The 21,221-nt window shown below is 47.1% G+C and overlaps 1 protein-coding gene across 50 annotated transcripts in view; it reads left to right on the forward strand.

Moving 5' to 3' along the window:
• CHD2 (chromodomain helicase DNA binding protein 2) overlaps positions 1-21,221 on the forward strand; it is a 111,933-nt gene that overhangs the window by 59,407 nt on the left and 31,305 nt on the right. For 48 of the 50 annotated variants that reach the window (XM_021406887.1, XM_021406885.1, XM_021406889.1 and 45 more), the window contains 3 exons: positions 228-361; positions 13,094-13,313; positions 15,966-16,052. In XM_021406887.1, the coding sequence (XP_021262562.1) occupies positions 300-361; positions 13,094-13,313; positions 15,966-16,052 (369 nt within the window). In that variant the 5' untranslated portion in view covers positions 228-299. Of the gene's footprint in view, positions 1-227; positions 9,163-13,093; positions 13,314-15,965; positions 16,053-17,012; positions 17,138-21,221 lie in introns of those variants that run through there. The other 2 variants (XM_021406937.1, XM_021406938.1) reach the window with 2 other exon arrangements.

The following is a 21,221-nucleotide window of genomic DNA, read 5'->3' on the forward strand; positions in this document are numbered from 1 at the left end:
CATCCAGTGTTACTTTGGGAAAGTTTGCAGGATGCTCCTCTACTATGTTTATTCCCCCGTATTTTTTTTTTTCTAAAAAGGATTATTTGTTTTAAATCTCTGCTTTGCTGTGTCGATCGGTTTTGTGTATTGTTATAACAATATCATTGCAGCGTCAGGACTTTGTTCCTGATAATGAAAGCCAGTGAAACGAGCTGGGACCTTACCTTTCTTTCAACTTTTGACAGTAAATACCTGGGCACAGGACTTCAAAGCAAGCAGACATCCCTGACCCCCTCTTATTATTTAAGAATAAAAAGATGATGAGAAATAAGGACAAAAGCCAAGGAGAGGAGGGTTCAGTCCACAGCAATGCATCGAGGTATGATCTATCAACTTTCTTTTTTTTTTTTTGGTAAAACCTGTGAATACCCTGTTTGCTTTGACAGCCTTGGGTTACTGTCAGTGCTTAATACAAAACATTTTTACTGATTTTGTTTCCTTTTTAAGGAATGACCTTGAGATTGTTAGCATGCCACACCCTAATTTTTTGGTAGCAATTTCTGAAAGTTGTGTTGTGACTTAAGGGCCCATGTCATAGTCAAAAGGTACTGTACCTTGATTCAGGGGAGCCCTTTTCTCTGTATGGTGTTTTTCCAGCTTTTGAATTTCAGTTTTTAGGTTTTTTGTGCTGTGAAAAATGACCTTGTCGGTTTAGCCATTGCTGCATTGCACCATTTTACATACAAGGCAAATTTTTCTTTGAAGAATCTCAGAAGTCTAAACTTTAACTGAGGGCCATACAGAAGCCTGGTGTAGTAGTAAATTATAGTAAATAGACACAAGAAAAAGTTGCATGAATGAAAAAAAGCTCATTTTAAAATATAAACTGGAAAGTGCCTTTCTGTCCGATAGCCCTTACTTCAAATTTTATTTGAGCTTGTGGAACTTTGATACTGTTTTGATATTTTAGAATATTTTCATACAATTTATGCTAAACTTTTCTCTGGTGGTCATAGCATTTTGTATTACAAAATATAAACTGGGACTGCTAACAAGGGGCTGCAAATGCATTGTTTGTTTATTTCATGTATTATTGCTCGGATTATTTTAATTTATTTTGTCAAGTAATTAGATTCTTTACAGATTTTTATAAACTTAACCTTAATGCAGGAGAAGTGTGGAATACTGAAAACGTTAGTTGGCTAGGAATGCACAAGCATAATTACTGAATTGCTCATTTTTATATTTAATGGGTCGACTTTAAAAAAAAAAAAAGAAATTAACTTACATGCATTTTGTCTTCTAGTTTGTAAATAAGCTGAGTTTTTGCATTTTGTTAATTTTGATGGAATTCTGGCCTGTTTTATTATTTTTCCTTTGGTGTTAAGTAATTTTTAAGTCACACAAATAAAAAAAAAATTCTGAACGGTTTGTTGTATCACATGTGCTCTTATGTGATGTTCGGAGGTGTTTGGGTAGTATTTCTGATTCCATTATTTAACTTTACTTAAACGCACACTTGAAATACTGTGGGAATATGCATGTTATCAGAGTACTGTGGCATTCTAAAAATATCTGTTCATATATTTGTGGTATTCGGGATGTATTAAGACTGCAGTCAAATTTTAAATCCTAAAATGGATGTGGGTAAGTTTGAAATGATTATTAATAACATTAGCTTCAGGGATGTTGAAACACCACATGCAGCACCTACACAGTGATTTTGTAATAATGCAATTAAAAATAAGTCAGATTTTCAAACCTTAACGTTCTTGTTGTTAGAAATGCTGCTAATATTGCTTTAAAAGTCTTTTTTTTTTTTTTTTGTAAATGAGTATTCACTTTGTTTTTCTGATTGTTTTAAATGTGGATTGTCAGAAAAAGCAACAGTAGGTGTAATTTGCTCAGGAAATCTAAATTAAGGTAGCGCATGGATGCTAGAAATACTGTGCTGAATGTGAGATGAAAACAGAGACATCTAGCAGTAGCTGCACAGAAAGAAGACCTTTGTGTTTCTGTCCTCGGGGTGATTATATTTGCATAGTCTCACATGTGTGATTTTGCTGATTTCTTTGAAAGGCTGTTTGTCTTGATTGATTTATCCACAGCACCCGTTGTGAGGTTACCCTGCCCCTTCCACTGTTCTTCCCCCAGATAAACTTGGTGTGGGTAACATCCCCTCACCTGAGGTGTGGGAACGATCGAACACGGGCTGTTTGTGAGTGAGCCCTGTCGAGCTGGCTTCTGAGCTGTGAGTCAGCTGAATGTCGTAAAATGGGCTTTACTTCCTGAGGTTGACTTGAAGTTGCAGGGGAAATGATTTCTAGGAAGTAAAGCCACCAGTTTGCTTTACTGCAACCCTGAGCTGCCCTCATGCCTGCGCTTTGCGTGCTGCTGGCCTGTTTTCTCCTGAGTTCTGAGAATATGTACATTTGTCAAGGCCTGGATCAGAGGCGTGGATGGTGGCAATGGGTGGGCAAGATAGTTATGACCAGTGCCACCTCAGCTGGAGATGCCAAAATACAGGACTAGAAAAAGGTGTTAAAGGAGAAGAAAATATAATACCTCTATGCTTCTTTAGTGCGCTGCCTGGGGAGTATTTGGAATTCACACCTGCGTTGCCAGTCCTAAGGAAGTTGAAAAGCTGTGTGAACAAACCAAAATCCCTCTGAGGATTGTCCTGGAACAGGTGATCGTTGCTGGGGGCAAACTGATACCGACACCCCAGTCCGCGAGCTGCGGGGTGCTCTGGTGGTGCCTCTGGGGGAGCAGCCACGCCTGCCCTTGTGTCCCCTCTGCCCACGGTGCTGGGCCTGCCCCGCTGCCAAGCAATCGATTCTGGGCCACCTCCTCCACGTGGGTAAGGTGGGATGCTGCAGCTTCTAAGAACCACCACCTGTGTGTTCAGGGCATGCACTGCACGTAGCCCAATGCAATCCTGGTGCTTCCCAGCATCCTCTGTGTCGCCTTTTTTGAAAGGTGGGTGTTTGAACAGGACACGTTCCTAGTGCAACCCTGATGGGAGCTGCAGCAGTGAAATGCGGGTGGGGGTCCTGTGACCCTGGAGCAGTGCAAGGATAGTACAAAGCACACAGCCACCTTGTTGCTCTGGTTTCTCTTGGCTCTCTCCCTGCCTTTGTGGCAGTGGCTCTTACATCCCTGCCTGCAGGGAGTTTGTTATGAGGGCTGCAGGGCTGAACAGCCCATTGCGTTTAGGTCTCTGCTTCTCACCATTTTGGAAGGAAAACAAAACAAGGAAAAAAAAAAAAAAGGAAAAAAAGGGAGTTAGAGCGGGGTGGGCCTGCGGCTGCATTGTTCAGAGTGCCGGTTCTGACACGGCGGTGGTGGTGGTGCTCTGGGGCAGGGTGCTGCAGGCTGCGCTGCGGGCTCGGCCCAGCACGGCTCGCTGCTCCGTGGCAGCCATTTTATGAAGATGTAGTTCCAGACAGAGAGGACTTTGTGCGGGGGGGGCTGGGGGGACGAGGTTGCCGAGCAGAAATGGCTGTGTCCGTGTGTCGAGGGGAGCGTGGGGCACCTCTTCCTCCTCGGGTAGCACGAGGAAGGCTGCGATCCCCCGCGAAGGACGGGGGGAAGGCCGCACCGCCTGGCATTTTGGTGCGGGTCCGGTCGAGTCACAAAATGGCTGTTCCTTTGTGCCGCATAGCTGACAGACATACTGCATTGCACTGTGTGTACTCTAAAAACAGCAGGAAGTTGCTGGTGGGGAGTTCAAAGGCCATCTTGTGTTCGCCGGGGCCGGGGATTGGCTGCGCGCTCGCCTGGTAACAGCCGGCTGGACGGCGGCGCTGCGGGGAGGCCGGGCCCTGCCTGGGGCTGCGTGCGCAGCCTGCCCGCGCGATGGGTGCTGGGAGCGGGCTGCGCGCAGTGCGCCGGGAGAGCTGGGTGCTGTGGGAGCGCTGGGTGGGCGCCTGCCGCCTTCCCTCCCCTCATCTGATGGGCTGCTGGGTTTCCTCCGTGCTTGTGCACAACGGGCCGCGGGCTGTTTTCGGAAGCGAGGAGGGGGTGACTTGGGAATGAGCGGAGCTATTTTTGGTGTGGCGTTTTTTTTGTACTTTGAAAGTAATTGCAGAATGTAGTATTCCTGAGACATCTGGATGTTTTTCATAGCATTTCAGCTTTCAGCATCCCTAAATCACTGAAAATTACGACTCCTTTTACTTCCAGCACATCTTTTACAGCTCGCTTTATCCAAGCTGAGTGGAGGCAGTAACCGTGTTTACTAAACCGGAGTTCTAGCTTTCCCTCCACGCTGGCACGTTACCGTGTAGCTGCTCAGCCGTCCTGCACGCACCATTTCTTTCGGTTTCACTTGTGCTGGTGCATTCTTGAATGGGATTTTTTTTTCTTCCTATTTGATCTTTAACCCTTTACGAAGCTGTCGGGAGGCTTTCTTGGAAAAGGGAAAATGCTTCCTCAGAGTAGGACTCAAAAGGAGTAATGTGCGAGGAATTTGTGCAAATAGTGATGTAAGCTGTGTGGGGCACAAAGGAGATTGTTCTTGTTTCGTGACTTCTGTTTCACATTATCCTCTCAAAGGAAATGTCTCATCAAATTACAAACGCGCAATTCCGAGACCTAAAACTTCTCGGTTTCCTGTTTTATGACTGCTGCCAGGAATGGATACTATATATAAAGGCTCACTGACTGCAAGGAGCTGCATTTAGCTCGATTTCATCTCTTCTGGACTGTGTCCTTTAGTTAAACTTCCGAAGCTAGCTAATTAAAGTTTATATATTCTTTAAATGCATGACTTTTGTTGAATAAAAATGGAAAACCAGAGCTCACCTAGGTAATTCAGTAACCCTGCACAAACACTCCTGTAGCACGCAGCACGTGGTTCTGCCAGAGTGCTGCTGAGCTGGGGTACACGTGCCCTGCCACAAACATCTCCCGCCTGTGTTTCTTAGTGCTGGTGCCAGGAGAAGCTGCGGTGCTGAGATCAGAAATGAAGCCTGTTCCACTTGGTTGGGTTGATGTTTCACCCGCTGCCCTGTGAGGGCAACAGTTACCCTGCTCCGAACCTCCCCCTTTTCTGAGGAGAGCTGGTGGAGAACACTCCCACAACTGGGGGAGAAATAATGGCAACAGTGCAACTGTTTCTTTCAGAGTTGAAGTGAGCTTCAAGTATTCATCTGGGGCTCTGAGCGATGCCCAAACTGACGCTTCTGATGCCATGGCCTTTCTGCTTTTGAACTCCAGACAGCTGCAGTGAGGCTGCTTTGGGTGGGCTTGGAAGCTTGGGTTGAAAATGTTTCTCCTGATGAGTAACGTGGAGGTATATATGAGCACCTGTTGTGCTGCAGACATCAGTCCCAGTAGGAGTTGCACTTTCAGGTTGGGTTCTGAAGATGAGAAATGCTTCTCGATCTCCTGTTGTCCGTGGCTGACCTGGGGCTCAGGAAGGCCCTAACAGATGGAGAAAATACAGAACAGAACCCTTTTTCTCTCTCTTTCAAGGAAAATGAATGCGAACAGAACAACACCGAGGGAGGGGATATCCTGGATTATCTTAATTAGTTAAGCAGCCTTCTAGCAAAGGATGTACTGCCCTACTGACACCGTGTCTTAGATAAATTTTTCTGGTGTAATTCTATGACAAGACGTGTGCTGAAGAGCCACCAAACGAGCTGCTTCCCAGAGGTGGTGGGGTACTGGTGAAGACTGCCTGTGTCCTGCAAAGGATCCTTGGAGTGAAAGCAAAACGGCTGAGAAGAAAAATTTGTGTCTAGCGGCTTGTGATGAAGCTTTTCTAAGTCTGTCACCATGCTTATGGCTGCTTTTCTCAGAGCTGGGAGTGTCTTTTGGATATAATAAGCAAAACGTTGAGGAGTCTTTCCGAATGTGCAGTAGCGTTTATGACATTGCTGCTTGTGAAGTACTGCTAGAAAACTATAATTTTTCAATATATCGTCACTTAAATATTTACTTTTTGAGATCATCTATACTATAGTATTTCTGCCAAAAGTATCGAAACAATCTATCTGGGATCCTCTTCTGGTATGGTGCTGGTAACTGCTCACGTGGCCTTGCATTTTGGCTGGGCTCCTGGCAAGCGTTTGCCAGGCACTGAGGGCCTCCCAGCTTGCCCTGCTGCTGAACACTTCGCTGCTCACAAACCTCTACCCTAGCTCCAAACAATTGTGTTGCAATCTCAAGAATTCCCTGTCTCCGGAACACTTAGATCCTTGGGGGAAAAAAAAAAAGAAGGTTGTAACTGTTTGTTTCTTCTGAGTTTTCTTGCTGAGTGCAGAAGACTTGGTGTGATTGTTCACCTATTAACTCGAGGAGTTATGCCTCTTTCATGGGGAGGAGCCTCTGCTCTGAACACAGCGGGGCCCTGCTGTGGATTGGAGAGCTTTGCGTGCCATGTGCTGTCTGTACAATGGAGGCTTAATGCCGAGCTTTAAATCTGCTGGTTAAAAACAGCTTTTAACAGACACTCGGGATGAAATTCTCAGGCTAGGTCAAGTTACGTTGTTCTGAACTGCGGGTCATCTGGCACCAGCAAGGAATTTGTGCCTCTGACATTTTGTTGCTGATTCTAGGTCACAAATTCTCATATTATTCTGTTTCTTTACTGTATTACTTCTCAAAGGAAACTCACAAATGTTGAAGGGAGCAAAACCACAACCCCCTCACTGCAGTAATTTAGACCTAACTTGCGTGTTGTGTGCTCTGCGGCCTCCGTGCCATTCAGCTTAGTGTTCTTTACATCTGGCTGTGTGCAGCATTCCCATTATGCTACCTGGAGCTGGAGTGGCAGAGGGGTTCAGTGAGTTCCACCCACCCCTTGTTTCAGCCATCTGGAAAGATACGGGCACCTGCTGGCTGCACTGCATGGAGGTGCTCCGTGCAGCGTGTGGTTTGGAGTCACTCGGCCATGGACGCGGAGCTTGGTGATGCTGTGCTCCCTTCCCAGGGAGGGAGAGAGCTGTCCTTTTCAAATCCCTGGGAACTGCAATTGTACTTTCCTTTTGGTGCAGGGAAGGATGCTATGCTGCCTTTGGACATTCTCAATGGCGCTCGTTAATCAAGCAGACAGGTTGTGACTCCTTTTGTCACTGTGTTGAGTTCTTTTTTTTTTTTTTTTTCCTTTTTTCTCCCCGCTAAACATCCCAGGCATTTTCAGCCTCTGGCTCAAAGATCAGAGAGCAGGAGAGCCCCCTCTCCCACTCATGAATGAACTGCTAGTTTTGCTTTATTATGCAAGCATAATGTGGTGCCTTTGTAGTGGGGGGGGGGAAAAAATCTTCTGGAAAATACTTGTCATTCAAGATAGCCCCATGTGCTTTGAGCTACAGCAGAGCACTGAGGGATATATTTAGCTCGCTGTGTGCTCAGGATTGCTTTGCCTTTGGCATTTGGGAGTCCTGTGCTGGAGCAAGTAATGGCGTGTGTGAAGATTTCCCTCTGCCTCCTCCCCTTCCTGTCCTTTGAGCCAGGCTGGCAAGTGGCACAAGCCAATTCAGATGGTTATTCAGATGGGACGCCTGCTGGGTGCATAATCCCCTGGTTTCTGCAGTAGCACCGTGGCCCTATTGTGCCTGCTGCTGCGTAAATGTAATTAACACCCACTTTCTGCAAGCCGGGTTTGCAGTCCCGTGTGGAAAAAGAGTTGCCATGGAGAATATACAAGTGCCTATTTAGGAAGAAAAGTTGCCTGTCTCTAAGTGAGACTGGGGAAATATTTTTCTACCTCCAACTCCCTCAGTTTCATCTGTGTTTTGAAGGACACGTTGGTTATCTGGCAGGGGCAGTCCTAAAATCCTTCGGCTCTTGTGCCCCATGGCAGCCTGCCCAGATTTGCCCCAAATATATTGTGTGTATTTTAAGGTGCTTAGGGATTGCTTCTGAACTGCTTGAAGAGCCTGTCTGCATTCAGAGTATTCTTGTTTAGAACTAGAAACGCGTGCAGCGCATGAATGCTGATAACAGGGTAATGGCAATATTTTTCTTCCTCTCCTTTCCCCCATTTGCATTTTTGCCTGCAGGAAATAAGTTCATTGACTCACCCGAGTTAGGCAAAGGTCTTTGTTGACTAAACTGTCTCAACTGTTATCACTGAAAAAGCCTTTGCCTCAGGAGACGGGAGGTGCCTGTCGCTCTTCATGATAGATTTAGAGAATAAAGCCCAAAAAGTTATGAACAGATTTATCTTCAGTGTCACAAGTTGGGTGTCATTCACTTAGCTCTCCTACAAGCTCTGTGTACTGTCTCTTTCTCCATGGCTATATTTACTACAGCATTTGCTTGCAGGCTTTTTTGTTTTCTTTAGGCAAAGGGTGGATCTTATGGGTAGTTTTTCCATTCCTGTGATGCGTGTAATATCCCTTTTTATCAAGTGATCTGTAGCCACAACTGCTCACTTTGTTTTCCGTGGCTACAGGTGAGATTTGCGTGATTTTATGATTTTTTTTTACAGCTACTGTGTGTCTTGGGCACATGCATCAGTGTTAACTGATAACGCTTGTTCTTATTCTCAGTATACGTAGGTGTAGTGTATGTTTGTATATAATAATAGAGAACATTGCATTTATATTCAGGGAAATGTTAAAAAGAAAACAGCAGCGTGGGATCCAACTGGGTCAGTGCATCTTACGTGGTTTGTCACGTTGCCTTTGTGTGTAGAACCACATATGTGTAGGTCACTTTAGGAAAGCACATCTGTTTAAATAGTTGAGTTGGTGGCTTGCGCTGTCTTTGCCACTGTGTGCTTTGGAGTAAATCCAGAGTCATTTCCATGACTGGTGCCGCTGGTGGGCAGAGGATGCTGGCAGCCCTCACTGAAGAGCTAGAGGGAGTGAGGAAACCCCTTCTGGTGGTAAAGCTCGACCTGAAAGATGCACCTGGGCTGGGGGAGATGCGCAGCTGCTCGGCCCTGTGTGCCCGCTGGGTTTATGTGCTGGAACGTGTCCCAGCCCCTCAGCTGTGTTCCCAGCTGGGGTTGCCATGGGGCTGGAATGCAGCTGACACTTGTGGCAGGGTCAGTTGGTTCTGCCAGAGGAAGATGTTGTGGATTCAGGTGTCACCAAACAGAGTGCTGGCTTCTTCCTAACCCAAAACTGGAGTCATACTACTGGCCCCTTTCTCCACCGTACTGCTAAGCACAATGTACTTCCACTGGTCTGGCAACCTAGTTGATGCTGGCTCAAGCAGAAGGTGAGTGTTAGGGACATGGGCTGCCAAGTAAAGGTGGGTGGGTGGGAGTAGGTGCCCCGCATCCCCGGTTCGGTGGTGATGAGCTGAGATGAAGGTGGGGAACTGGGCCTCCATTATCTACATGTCATGTGAAGTTTGGCTCGGCCATATGCAGGGGGTAAGCATGTGTTTGCCTGCGGGGAACAGTAAACTTGATTTCTGATATTATCCAGCTCTAGGAGTCTGTGCCGAAGACTGTTCTGAGCCTGCGTTAGGGTTACTCAGCCTGCACTGAGTTCCAGTTAAGCTTGCAAAGCCTAGCAGAACGTTGCTGTTGGGATTCAAACTTGTGTAGGTTCAAAGCAGTGATGTGTTGAGTTCTTAACGATCTTACTTTGGGGAGGGACTTGGCTTATGGGAGGATTTGGGGCCGTTCACCCTCACTTCTCCCACTTACTGGCTGGATTCAACTTCTGTCTATTTGAAAGCTGAATTTTGAAGCGTGGGCAGAATGGTGCTGGTAAGAGCCATTTCCGTGGCAGCTCTTGACTCCGGAAACGTGTTGGGTCAGTGCTGAGAGATGTCAGCTTGCCTTGCATCTTCTGAGAGCAGCCACTGTTTGTGCTTGTTGGGAGCATTTAAAACATTTTGTTGCTGTTAGCAAAGACGATCTATAAAATGAAGTCATGTTGCTCAGATGTGAAGGACCAAATGCTAACTCAGGAGGCTTCAGGCGTGCCGTAATTGCCTTGTAAACTTAGATGCCTGATGGTGAAAGGTCTTATCATTGCCATTCAGCTACTTATTTCTTGGAAGGGATGTGTCCTTCTTGGTAAGTGGTGATTTAGTTGTTTTTTGTTGTTATATTTTTTCCTCCCATCCAGCAGATTCTTAATTAAAACAGAATTATAGCCTTAAGTAGTTCTTAGAAAACAAAGGAACATGATCTGCTGAGCATTAGCAGATCGCTATTTCTATAAAAAATTTCTCACTGTAATGCAGTTACCAAAGATCCAGCTGTGGTTTTGGTGTTCATGGGTGATTTTCTCTACTGGAATTGTAATTGGAAGCGTGTGGGGACTGGTTGAATAGGGATTTTGAGATGTTCATAGCTTATCCTCAATTATACTTTAATAGAAAGTAGGCCTTTTTGGATGTTAAGTCATGGATCTGACAAACCCAGCCTCTGGAAAGAGCCCTTAGATGTTCAGTTACGTGCAATGACGAGGCCTGATTTGACCTGCCGCGTTGCTCATCCCTTGTATTCAGTTTGCAGGTGGAAGCACTTCCTGATTGTCTCAGTGCTATTTAGAAAAGATCACTTTGTGGGATTGGCTTCTTGTTATTTAGCTTTTTAGTGTAGAAATAACAGCAAGCACATCTCCTTTTGTCTTAATAACTGGATTTCTACTTTTATTCAAATTATTTGCAGCAGCCTAGAGAAGGACGTAGCCATTTCTCATCTGCAGGACCTGAAAGAGTTTAGATACAATAGGTGTCGGAATAACACAACTCTGGAACTTTTTGTGTTTAATTGTTTAAATAAATTATTACAAGGGGCCTTTCCTTAGTAGGGCAGGCGTGTGCAGAGCTGTACATACAGGTGTGTGCAGCATTTGTGCCTGTCACTAGAGAAATCACTTTCTTTTCAGAAAACACTGTTCGCATCAAGAAAGAAAATGACAGAGCCTACATAATGTGGGTAATGTACGTGAGTGGTGGCTGTTCGTGTTTAGGAAGGCTGTGTCCTTCTGTCCTTGTAATAAAGCTTAGGGCCTTGAGAAACAACGAGCTCTGGCGTGGGAGGAGGCCAGCAATTGCTGTTCTGCCTTTACACAATGCTGCAATGCTGTCTGGCCCTAGCGTTGTTCTAATTTCTTCCAGCTCTTGCTAGTAAATCCAACTGAGGAAAAGTGGATTTTTTTTTTTCCGGTGTCCCCGTAGAATATTGCCAATGTAATGCAGTGCCAGGCTGATGTTGCCATTGGTGTGGTGACAGCAGTGGGGGTTTGGATGCCTCCAGATGCCTTCGGAGGTCAGGTCCCAAGGGACATGTCCTGCTGTCCCAGGAACAGCTGGTGTATGGTTTTCTTGGATGTTTTGGCAATAGTTACTAACAAAAATCCCTTGGTTTTCTTGAAAAAAACCCTGAATCTTCCAAAAATCACCAGCAAAGAAGTTTCAATGCTTCTCTGAAGCAGGCTGAGTAGCAACACTGGTTGAGCAGATGTCAGTGGATTTGTAGATGAATTCGGTGAGGGCTGCAGGGGGGGTGGGATATGGCTGACGGCCTGGCAGGGCAGGGCCAGGTGTGGGAGCTGGGAGTGCTGCAGCTGGTGAGGAGTGGGCAGGAGCTGTGCTGGTGCACAGGAGCAGGACACGGGGGCGGTTGAGCTGGATTTTCCTGTCCTGCTGGGAGGGAGCACTGCAATACCCTCATCCCTGTCCAAACCAACTGGGACAGCGAAACCAGCAATCATCAGTGACAATTCATCCTCGCCCCTCTGCTGGAAAGCCTCTGTGTCTCTTACCTTTTAGCTCACAGCTGTTTTTTATTCCTGTTCTCCCTCCCCCCCCACCCACAAATGCTAAGTTCTTCCATTCCAGGCCTTGCAAACAAACAAACGCAGAGCACCAGCCACCTCAGCAATGAAATCCTAAGATGGTGGAGGAGGGATGACCGTGAAATGGCGGCCGGGAGCTTGGCTGCGCGCCCTGCGCTGGAGGGATTTGGGATGAGGCTCCCGCTGCGCTCGGCTGCTGCCCTCTGCCCGCTCCCTGGGAGAAGGCAGCTGCAGCCTGGCTGCAGAGAGGCCCCGCAGGACTTGCAGCAGTTCTGAGCATCTGGGGCTGAGAGTGGAGATCCGACTTCCCGGTGTGACTGGTCCCATCTGCACGCGGATGTGCGTGCCAGCAGCTGACTGTGGCTAGCGATGCCCCTGAAGCAAGCATTGATTTCTGTGTATTTTTATGTAATTACGTGAACGCTTGTATTTTCCTTTGATATATTATTAATCGTGAAGCCTGAGCAGAGCTTTCAATGTATCTTGTAGTTGTGTAAAAGGAGGAAAAATTAAAAATGTGCTTTCCCTCTGTGAAGTTTTTCTGGCTCTTTATTCGTGATGCTGTATTTGCAACGTGCTCTTAGATATAATGGAAGCATTTAGCTGCAGGTAGCAGCTGACTTGTTGGGAGATGCTCCTTGTTCAAAGAATTTTTAGTCTCATTGTTACAACACTGCTTTTTAGCTTGTGACAGTGGGATTTCTAATGCTGCCTTACTAGCAAATGTGTTATAATGATATGTTTTCTATTTTCTTTAATGGGATTTGAAAAGAAAAATAGAACGTGTTGTGGGAGAGACTGGACAAAAAGGTATTTTGAGTATTTTAGCCTCTCACTGCTTTGTTTTGCTGAGGAGCCTGCGTTTAAGTGAATGTTTGGTATATTAACATGTTGATGTAAAGCAGAAGGGAACAAACGCCCCTGTAATATCTGCTCTCCTTTTACGGGATCAAGCTCCTTTCTGCTGCTCTGTTGCTGAATTTACTCTTTTTGAAAGGAATGTGATGTTTACCAATCCATGATTTAATGCACACAGTGCTTGGTGCTTTCAGAAATTGGATTGTACCAATATGTAGTGGAGAGCAGGGCAGGAGGACCAGTGCTGGTGGTATTGCTCATGCTGCTCCTCGTGTGCCACCGCTCATTGCTCTGGTTGATGAGCAGTGATTAGGAGCTTGTGCTGTCACCTCTGCATTTGGCAGAGATGAATGCAGAGTTCTCTGGGAGGGGACTGTGTCCACTTCAGTGCAACAATGCAGAGCATATGTCAGGAGCCATGTGCCTCACGCTTGCGTTTAGGCTATTCCAAGCATTGCAGCTTGGATGTGGATCAGTTTTACTTGTTGACAGTGCAGTTAAAATATAATCTCTTCTCTCTCTACCATTAGTCACTCGGCATCCGAAGAAGCCTCTGGCTCTGACTCTGCAAGCCAGTCTGAGAGCGAGCAGGGCAGCGAGCAGGGCAGCGAGTCTAACAGCAGCTCCGAGTCCTCTGAAAGTCAGTCTGAATCTGAAAGTGAATCAACGGGTTCGAAATCCCAGCAGACCCCTCCTGAAACCAAAGAAAAACCAGCCTCTAAGAAGGAAAGGATAGCAGATGTTAAAAAGGTATTGCCCCCTGCTGCTCTGCAGAGTCTTGTTACCCTGTACCCACCACAAATGGTCTGAACACAGGACATGAACCAAGCTGTCTTTGACTTCCCGGCCACTTGGCCAGCCTGAATTGCACGTCAACCAAACAAGCTCCCTCCTCTGGTGTCTCCAAGCCCCTCGCTGGCCATTTGGTTTGTGTACGTATAGCCCTGCATCATCTGTGTGAGCAGGAGCTTGTGCGTTCAATGTAGCAGCCCTTTGGGCACTAGACAGGTAGTGAAGGAGGAGCAGAAGCCTGTCATCAGTAAGTAACACTGTCATCTCATCCTCTCCCTCCATTCTTCCACTCCTCTCTTGTGTCTCACCTCTCCGTCTAAAAGCAGTAAAGCTTCCCCATGGGTCACAACTGGGAAAGTGCTTGTTTTGGATTTGGGCCACTCTGGTTTGTTTCCATCACTACCTGCCTCTTTGGAAAAAAAGGTGAACTAAGTGATTTAACCTTTTTATTTGTTCTGTCCAGAACAGTTGTGTGGTTTTGCTTCGCAGCTCCCTTAGCAATCCCTATCTTACCTACACAGGCAGGCTTGCCCTCACCTCGTGGCTGCACAGGTAGAGGAGGACTTGTGGGTGGTGTGCTTCTGGTTTGGTGCTGCACCTCCCCAGAGCAGGAGCCATGCCTTGGCTCCCTGCTTTACCCAAGAGATGGAGGCACCTGAGTAGCACAGCAGGTGCGAAATGAGGGGAAAAAGCCCAGGTACCCATTTGGAGGGAGGAACTTGGTGAAGTGAGTTCATTGGAGAAAGGAGGGTCAGGTTAGGTCAGTGATTTTCTGCCTTGTGGTGTGTGACTCGCCCCTTCTGATTAACTGTGGCTTGTACGTTGCACAGCTCGTTCTCGAGATGGAGATTTGTGGAGAAAATTGCTATGTATGTGAAGCCTGAGAAGAGCAGTGCCTTCCCCACGTACCTGCAAGGGAGAAGTGAGGCGTTAGTTACAGCATCTGTATTTCTTCCTCTCACCAGTCTCTGCAGGTTGTGCAGATATTCAGTGAGGCAGTTGTGGTAGCAGCGTTCAATTTTCTGTTTTATTGTTGATAAGTAAGGACTAAAGGAAGTTGTCTCTTCTGTGGCCTTCTAGAAGCACATTCCCAACAATAAACATTAAAATTATGCCATGAGGGAGCGCATCCATATGCAAGAGGATAATTAGCATGAATAAAACACGGAAAGGTCAAGACGCCCTCTAATAAGAAAGCTTCTCCCTCCCTTCATTCTGCTGTTAATGGGCGTTTTCCTCAGCTAGGTCTAACCTAGATGTGCCGATACCTGTTCCCCTTGAATAACCAAGGAAGTTAATTATATTATTGTTTATATTTTATCCCTGTCTAGACACACCCATGAAGGTGAGGTTCATTTGTGTGAGGTTCTATTCTGATTTGTAATGGGAGGCAATCCTTCCTCAAAAAGTTGTGCCGCTTCAAAGATAAAAAGGCAGATCCTTCAAGTAGTTGGGAGGGTGTTTTGAATTGTTCTTTCATGTGGGATAATAAACAACCTCTGAATTTCTCTCTGCTTTTATGCCTGACAGACACTTCAGCAGTTAGGCTGCTGTCATATTAGCCTATTGCTCGTCCAGCAGAAGCAAAAAAAAAAAAAAAAGCAAGCCAACCAACTGCCAGGCTGCAGCCTTGTGCTCACCATGCCCGCAGTCCCAAGTTCCTGCAGTGACTGGCAGCGCATTTTGATTTCTTTTTCCTGCCAGCTGCTTGCTGAGATACTTGAGAACTGGAGGGAGGGAGAAGCAGATAGACGCTGAATAGGTTTAGAAAGCTGTACAGCGATAAACTGCTGAGGGCCAAGGCAGAGGGATTGTTTCAGGTGTTGGAGAGGCATGTCAGGGGTTTGCAGCTGCCCTGTAAAGCTTCTGATGTTCTGTGCCACCAACACTGGCACATTTATGTACATCAGGACATCGCTTCTTGACTCCCTCTTCTCCTCCTGTCTATTGAGAGAGACAGAACAAATGCTTGTTTTTGTACACAGTATGAAATTGCTGTGGGGCCTGGTTACAGCACGTAGAGCGCAACCACTTCCAGCAGCCAGCTCTGCACGTCCACAAGTCCTGCACTGCCAAACCACGTTCTGTCAATGCATTCAGGAGAAGAATAAGGTGGTCTGGCTCATTTGCCATCCAGGATGGGTCACAGGCTTCGCATATGAAGTTGCTGCTGGTGACCTCTTGCTGCTGAGCTCAGCAGGCTGCTGATGGGGTTTTCTGTATGGAGAAGAGTAGCGAGGGCTGTGTGCGAGACTAAATCATCCTTTTGTCTTGGTAGGATCATTCATTCCACCTGCATGGTGCTGCCTCAGTGCTCTGTCCTTCAGCCTAAATAAATCAGAAAGTGCTTTGTGCCCTATGGGAAAGAAGGACCAGTATAAAGATAATGCTGAGCTAAATCGTACGCTTTAAAGCATTACCACATAGTCCAAAATAATTGTGATCTGTTTCAGATTTTTGAAGCATCTGTCTACTAGTTGCTGCTGTCAAGATTCCCCAATGGTACTATGTTGATTCTTTTATTTTTTTTAACATTCACCATCAAAGCTCTCTAGAACGTCAGAAATAATGGAGCAAAGCAGGCCTGCTGATGGTCTGTTTATTTTGCAGATGTGGGAAGAATATCCTGATGTTTATGGGGTTAGGAGGTCAAACCGAAGCAGACAAGAACCGTCGCGATTTAATATAAAAGATGAGGTAAGGAAAAAAAAAAAACACAACAAAACAAAAAGATGAGGGATGATTGAACGTATAAAACCAGCTAAACCCAAAGAACAAAGGCAGGTCTCATCTGCATCGCCTTGTAAACTCCGAGTCCTAGCCTGCTTTGTGGATGGTGGAGTTCAGAACTGAGGTCCTGGTGCTGCGCTTGGGTCCACGTGGCGCAAAAGCTCCGACCTCAGTGGGACGCCGCGTGGGCTGAGCTCTGTGCGTGCTCATCTGGCCACCGGAGTTGGGTGTAGCACACACTGTGCCCTGCTGTAGGAGCATGCTGGAGAGAACGGGTGCGTGTTTAGAAAGGAAAACACAAAACCACAAGGCAAATCCAAATGGGAATAAAAGAAAGCGCCCAGAAACACCTCGCAATGATAAAACAGCTGTTGTTGCCCATCCTCGAATGAATCGTGTTCATAAATGCGTTTGTGTGCATGCGTTCAGCTTTATGAACCATCGCTTCCCTTTGGTTGAATGCTGGGAGTATTTTATGCTTTGATTGAAGGTGGTGGTGGTTAGAGCGTGGCAGGCAGAACTTGCAGTTGTTCCTATCTCAGGACTTGCCTTTTCCCTGAAGATGCAGGAATTAGCTGCTGCCTCCGTTTCCAGCTGTCAGACTTTGTGCACGTCTGCAGATCTTCAGGAAGGTTGAGTAGTTAGGAAGGGAGAAAAGAACGGAGAGGCTTACACCGAAATTACAGTGTGGGGTGCTTTGGTACGAATCTGAAGAGAAGCAGCCAGATTTTGGGCAGGGCAGGAGCCAGGTGGTGCTCTCTGGAGGTCAGGCTGTTTGTGCTTCGATGCCAAAATACACCTGTGGATGCTTGAGAGGTACGAGCGTAATGCGGGTCGCTGCCGCCTCCTGCGCTGGATGTCCCCATAGCAGCAGTTAGGAAGGGCTTGTGGCACCTCATTGACTCGGGTTTTGTTTTCCTTTTCAAGTTCGGCAAAGCCCAGGCTCGCCGGCCGCCTCTCTGTGATGCCCCAGCATGCACTATGCACTGTGCTGGCACTGTCACACCCGCCTCAGACCTCGCCTGCGGCCCCAGTGCCCTGTAGGGGTTCAGGTAAGTCCCGTCGTTTTTTGTTTTACAATATTACGTGGTTTTGCAAATGTTGTTTTCTTTTTCAACATCTTTATTTCCTACTATTTAAGGTACGATAAAGTTTAAAAAAAAAAAAAACAAAAAAAAAAACACTGAGATGTACAAACTTTGCTATACCACAAAATATTGTAAAAAACAAAAAAAACCCCAATCCTCCGAATGAGCCCCTTCATGAGACAGCAAACCAAAATTAATGACATCGGATCGCTCCGTTCCCTCCTCTCCTCCTGAAGCAGCACTGAGCGCTTCCCATAGGGCAACTCCAGCGGCGGGTGTGACGTGTCAGGCGCAGTGCTGGGGCCTCGCGGAGAGCGGGCCGTGGCAAGTCTTGCTGTTGGAAGACCCAAAGCAGCAAGGGGAGAGGGCACGGCAGAGCTGATCCTGCGTGGTGCTGAGCGCTGCTGGAGCTGGCAGCAAAACAGGGCGCTTGATACCTCCTAAGATTGCTTTTTACCTTTCAGGGCTGAGCCTGTCGCCAGTGAACCTGCTCTTGTCGTTTGCTGCTTGGGACTTCCAGCACAATGCCTAGGAGCTTTGAATTGCTTTCTTCCCTAACACTTCTCCGCAGTATTAGCAAGCAGCGCTGCCTGGGCATCGCATCAGACTCAGTGCCAGACTCAGTGCTCAGTTCCAGCCTCCCAACTGCCCCAGTCAGGGTGCTGGAGTTGTTTCAGGTTTGGGGCGCTGCAATCTCTGCCAAGACCACCGGTTTGGGCAGAGCTCCTTCCCTATAAGTGCCTGAAATGCTTCTGGGAAGTACCCTGAGGGCGTTGGGCACCTCATGGAGCTCTCTGAAATGGAAGCAGAGAGGTTGGCAACTTCTGATTGAGACAGAGGTGTGGGCTGTGAAGGGCAGGAAGCTGTTTTGCATAGGGTGAAGGAGGTGCCCAGAGCACTGGAGCTGACTCCAGGAATGAGAGCACACGAGAGCTTTCGGTACAAACTGTGCATGCCTGTGCGCTTTCAGTGCAGCTAATAAATCAGCTTCAAGTTTTCAGCAAGGGGAACAGAAACATGCAGGGCAGGGCAGTCAGGAAACGGAGCGCCCAAAACAGACACAATCCACTGGCTATAAAAAGGATGGTTTGTAATTAGCATTAGTAATAAATGTCATGGTGCATCTGTTCTGTGAAAGAGGCCACAAGTTGTGCACCACAGCTGTTCCCAAAATACATTTGGTTTTGCCATTGTAAAAAAACCATAATTCTGCTCATTTGCATTTCCACTAATGCTCTTTCTCGCATCTTTGCTGAAAGTTCAGATTTTAAACGTCAGAGAGTGGTCCAGCAGACACAAGAAGACTAAGCTGTCAAGCTGACAGTATCCAGCTTCTCTGCAGACCTTGGCCTTTGCTAAGCCTGAAATGAGCAAATCCCTGAGTTCAGGCTGAGATTTTGGGCCTTCCCATCTCCTAGCAGGCACTGTGAGCTCCGGAGTACCTGGACCATGCCAAGGGGCTGAAGCCTCCTCCGTGGGCTGGTGAGGGGACACCTTTGGGCAGTCTGTAGGACCAGAATTGCAAAGCTGCTCCCACCTTGCTCTGCTTAGTGCAATGTTTGCAGTGTTGTTATGTCTCGTATAGTGTTGCTCCATGGCAAGCTGCAGCGTAAATCTAGAAGAGTGTGTGCTTTGTAAGTGCTAGGGGAGAAGAAAGAATGGTGTTAGTCCCATCCCTGGAGCCGTTCAGGGACAGGATGGTTGGGGCTCTGATCTAGCTGCAGGGGCACTGCCTTTAAAGGTCCCTTCCAGCTCAAATGATTCTGTGAAATTAGATAGGAGGGTTTGGTGAGGCATGGAAAGGGAGGGCTGATCCCTTCCTCTGGAGGTGGGGAATGCAAACAGTAAGAGGCAAGTCCCTAGACCATTTGGAAGAGCGGCATAGGAATTGGTTGGGCACATTTGCAGCGTTCAGTATAAGAAGGGGATTAAGGAAGCCAGTTTGGCTAGCACTGGTATGCAAGCTCAGAGAAACACACCTGGCATCTATTGCTGGACTGATAAAGTCCTGGTGGGGACTGAAGGCAGATTTTGCCACCTTTGCTCCTGCCACTTGGGGAGGTGACATTATTAAAACACAAGTTTAATGCAGTTTTCCCTTCCTGCTGAAGATGGCTGGTGGGCACCCTTGGGCCAGTTGGAGCAAGTCAGTGCTAAGATTTGCAGCTGGGTCCTGAAATGTAAGAGTGCCATAGTGTAGTCTTTTAAAAATTGTTTTAATTCTTTTGTAATTGTTACATGTAGAACAATATTAAGCAGCTTTCAGCCACGGCTGGAGCCAGGCAGCCTGAGGCCTGGATGCCAGGAGGAGTGGGTGAGAAGTGATGCTGGGGTGGACGAGGGCACTGGGGAGCAGAGGCTGAGTCACTGAGTGCGTGGGGTGGCTGTGGCAGCAACAGGCAGCGGTGAGTCAGGCTGGGACTGGCTGTGTCAGAGCAGAAAGAGCTGGGCTTGCTGCCCAAAAGAGACAACGGCGCTTTGAGCAGTGCAGCTGGAGGCAGCTGAGCTGGAGTCACAAGCTAGATATTTTTCAAGGCAGAAAGAAAAGAGGAAAAGATGAGTTGTTGAGATGAGCAGCAGCTATGTAGAAACAGCGACAGAGCAGGAGAAGAGCAGAGGCGTTGTGGAGTGGACAGTAGGATCTTGAAAAGTAGAATTTTGGCAAGTAAGTGGAATTAGGTTCAGAAAACAGCAAAGAGTGCATCTGGTTTTCTACTAACTTCTCCAAACTAGACTTGGCAGCTCTAGGTTAATGGTTGGACTTAGAGATCTTTTCCAACCAAAGTGATTCTGTGATTCAAATCTCTTCTTCTCTGACACAGAGCAGAAGGAAAATTCATCGCTCTCTGCTCGTGGTTTGCCTAAAGACAACTAACAGTAAGCGCTCATTGAGAAATGGCTATTGAAAATTACCCCACCCACACAACTGGAGTCAGCTGTGCTGGAGTCAGTGCTGTCAGCCAGTCCCTTGTTTCCTGGATGTTTGGTCTGTGAGACAGGGATCTCAGGCAGTGAGCACGTTCACACTGAGCTGCAGTGCAGGGGGTGTCACTGTGCCACGTGTAAATCTGGCACGAAACCTCCGAGAGATTCATCAACGCCCTCGGGCTGGCACGGCATCCAGTATTCCAGCAAAAAGGAACTTTCTGATGGGGAAAAGCAAGCTGGAAATGGAAATCAAGGCTGCAGAAAGACAGCAGAAGTGTGGGGCACGTCTTTGTACCCCGCCTCGACTTCCGTCATTGCAGCTCATGGCATTTCATGCCAATCTCTGAACACCTCTTGGCGTGAGCCTTGCTGAATGTGGTGGGTGTTCAGGAGGCACAGACAAGGACAGGCTTCATCTGCAGGGCCTCTCTGACAGTGTTGGGATATTGCAGCAAAAAGCAGCATTGAAAAGAGAGTTTCAGATGAGCAAGGTGCATAGAGCAAGCAGCCTGTGAGGCTTTTTGTAGCGTTCAAATACTCTTAAAAATCTTCTGTTGTCCTCTGCAGTTTTCTGCCTGCTGATTTGTGCTTTTTGTGGCAAGTGTCTAAGGCAAAGTCACCTGTTTGTTTCAGGGTGCTGTGTGTGAGGATCTGTTTCTATGGTTGACTGGCTTTTACAAAAATAGGGTTGCGCACAACAAAGCTTTTCGAGCTTTCTCAGCCTGTGGGAGTTGATGACACCCACGTTTAAAATAGTTCAGCAAGGACATAGCATCTCTCTCAATACGTTTAGCTAGAGAGACTGCTGGTGGAGGCTGGTATGCTCACAGGAAGGAAGGCAGCAGGGCAGGGTCTGACCCAGCTGCTTCCTCAGCTGCTTTGGCTGTGGGAGGAAAAATCCAGGAAAGCAAGGAGCACCCTTGTGATAAGAACGTTGTCCTTTTAGGAGAACTTCCTTCTGTATAGGAAGCTTCTGTAATGAAAGTAGAGCTTGTCGTGCATTTGTGTGATTGCGAAAGGTAGGTCTGCGATGACGGAAACGCAGTCTGATCCATTCCCCCAAGTATTACCGGGTTCACGCTGACGTGGCAACTATGGATGCTCTGCGTTCTGCCACTGC

Source organism: Numida meleagris, chromosome 9 (genome assembly GCF_002078875.1).
Source record: "Numida meleagris isolate 19003 breed g44 Domestic line chromosome 9, NumMel1.0, whole genome shotgun sequence".
NCBI classification, from domain to species: Eukaryota; Metazoa; Chordata; class Aves; order Galliformes; family Numididae; genus Numida; species Numida meleagris.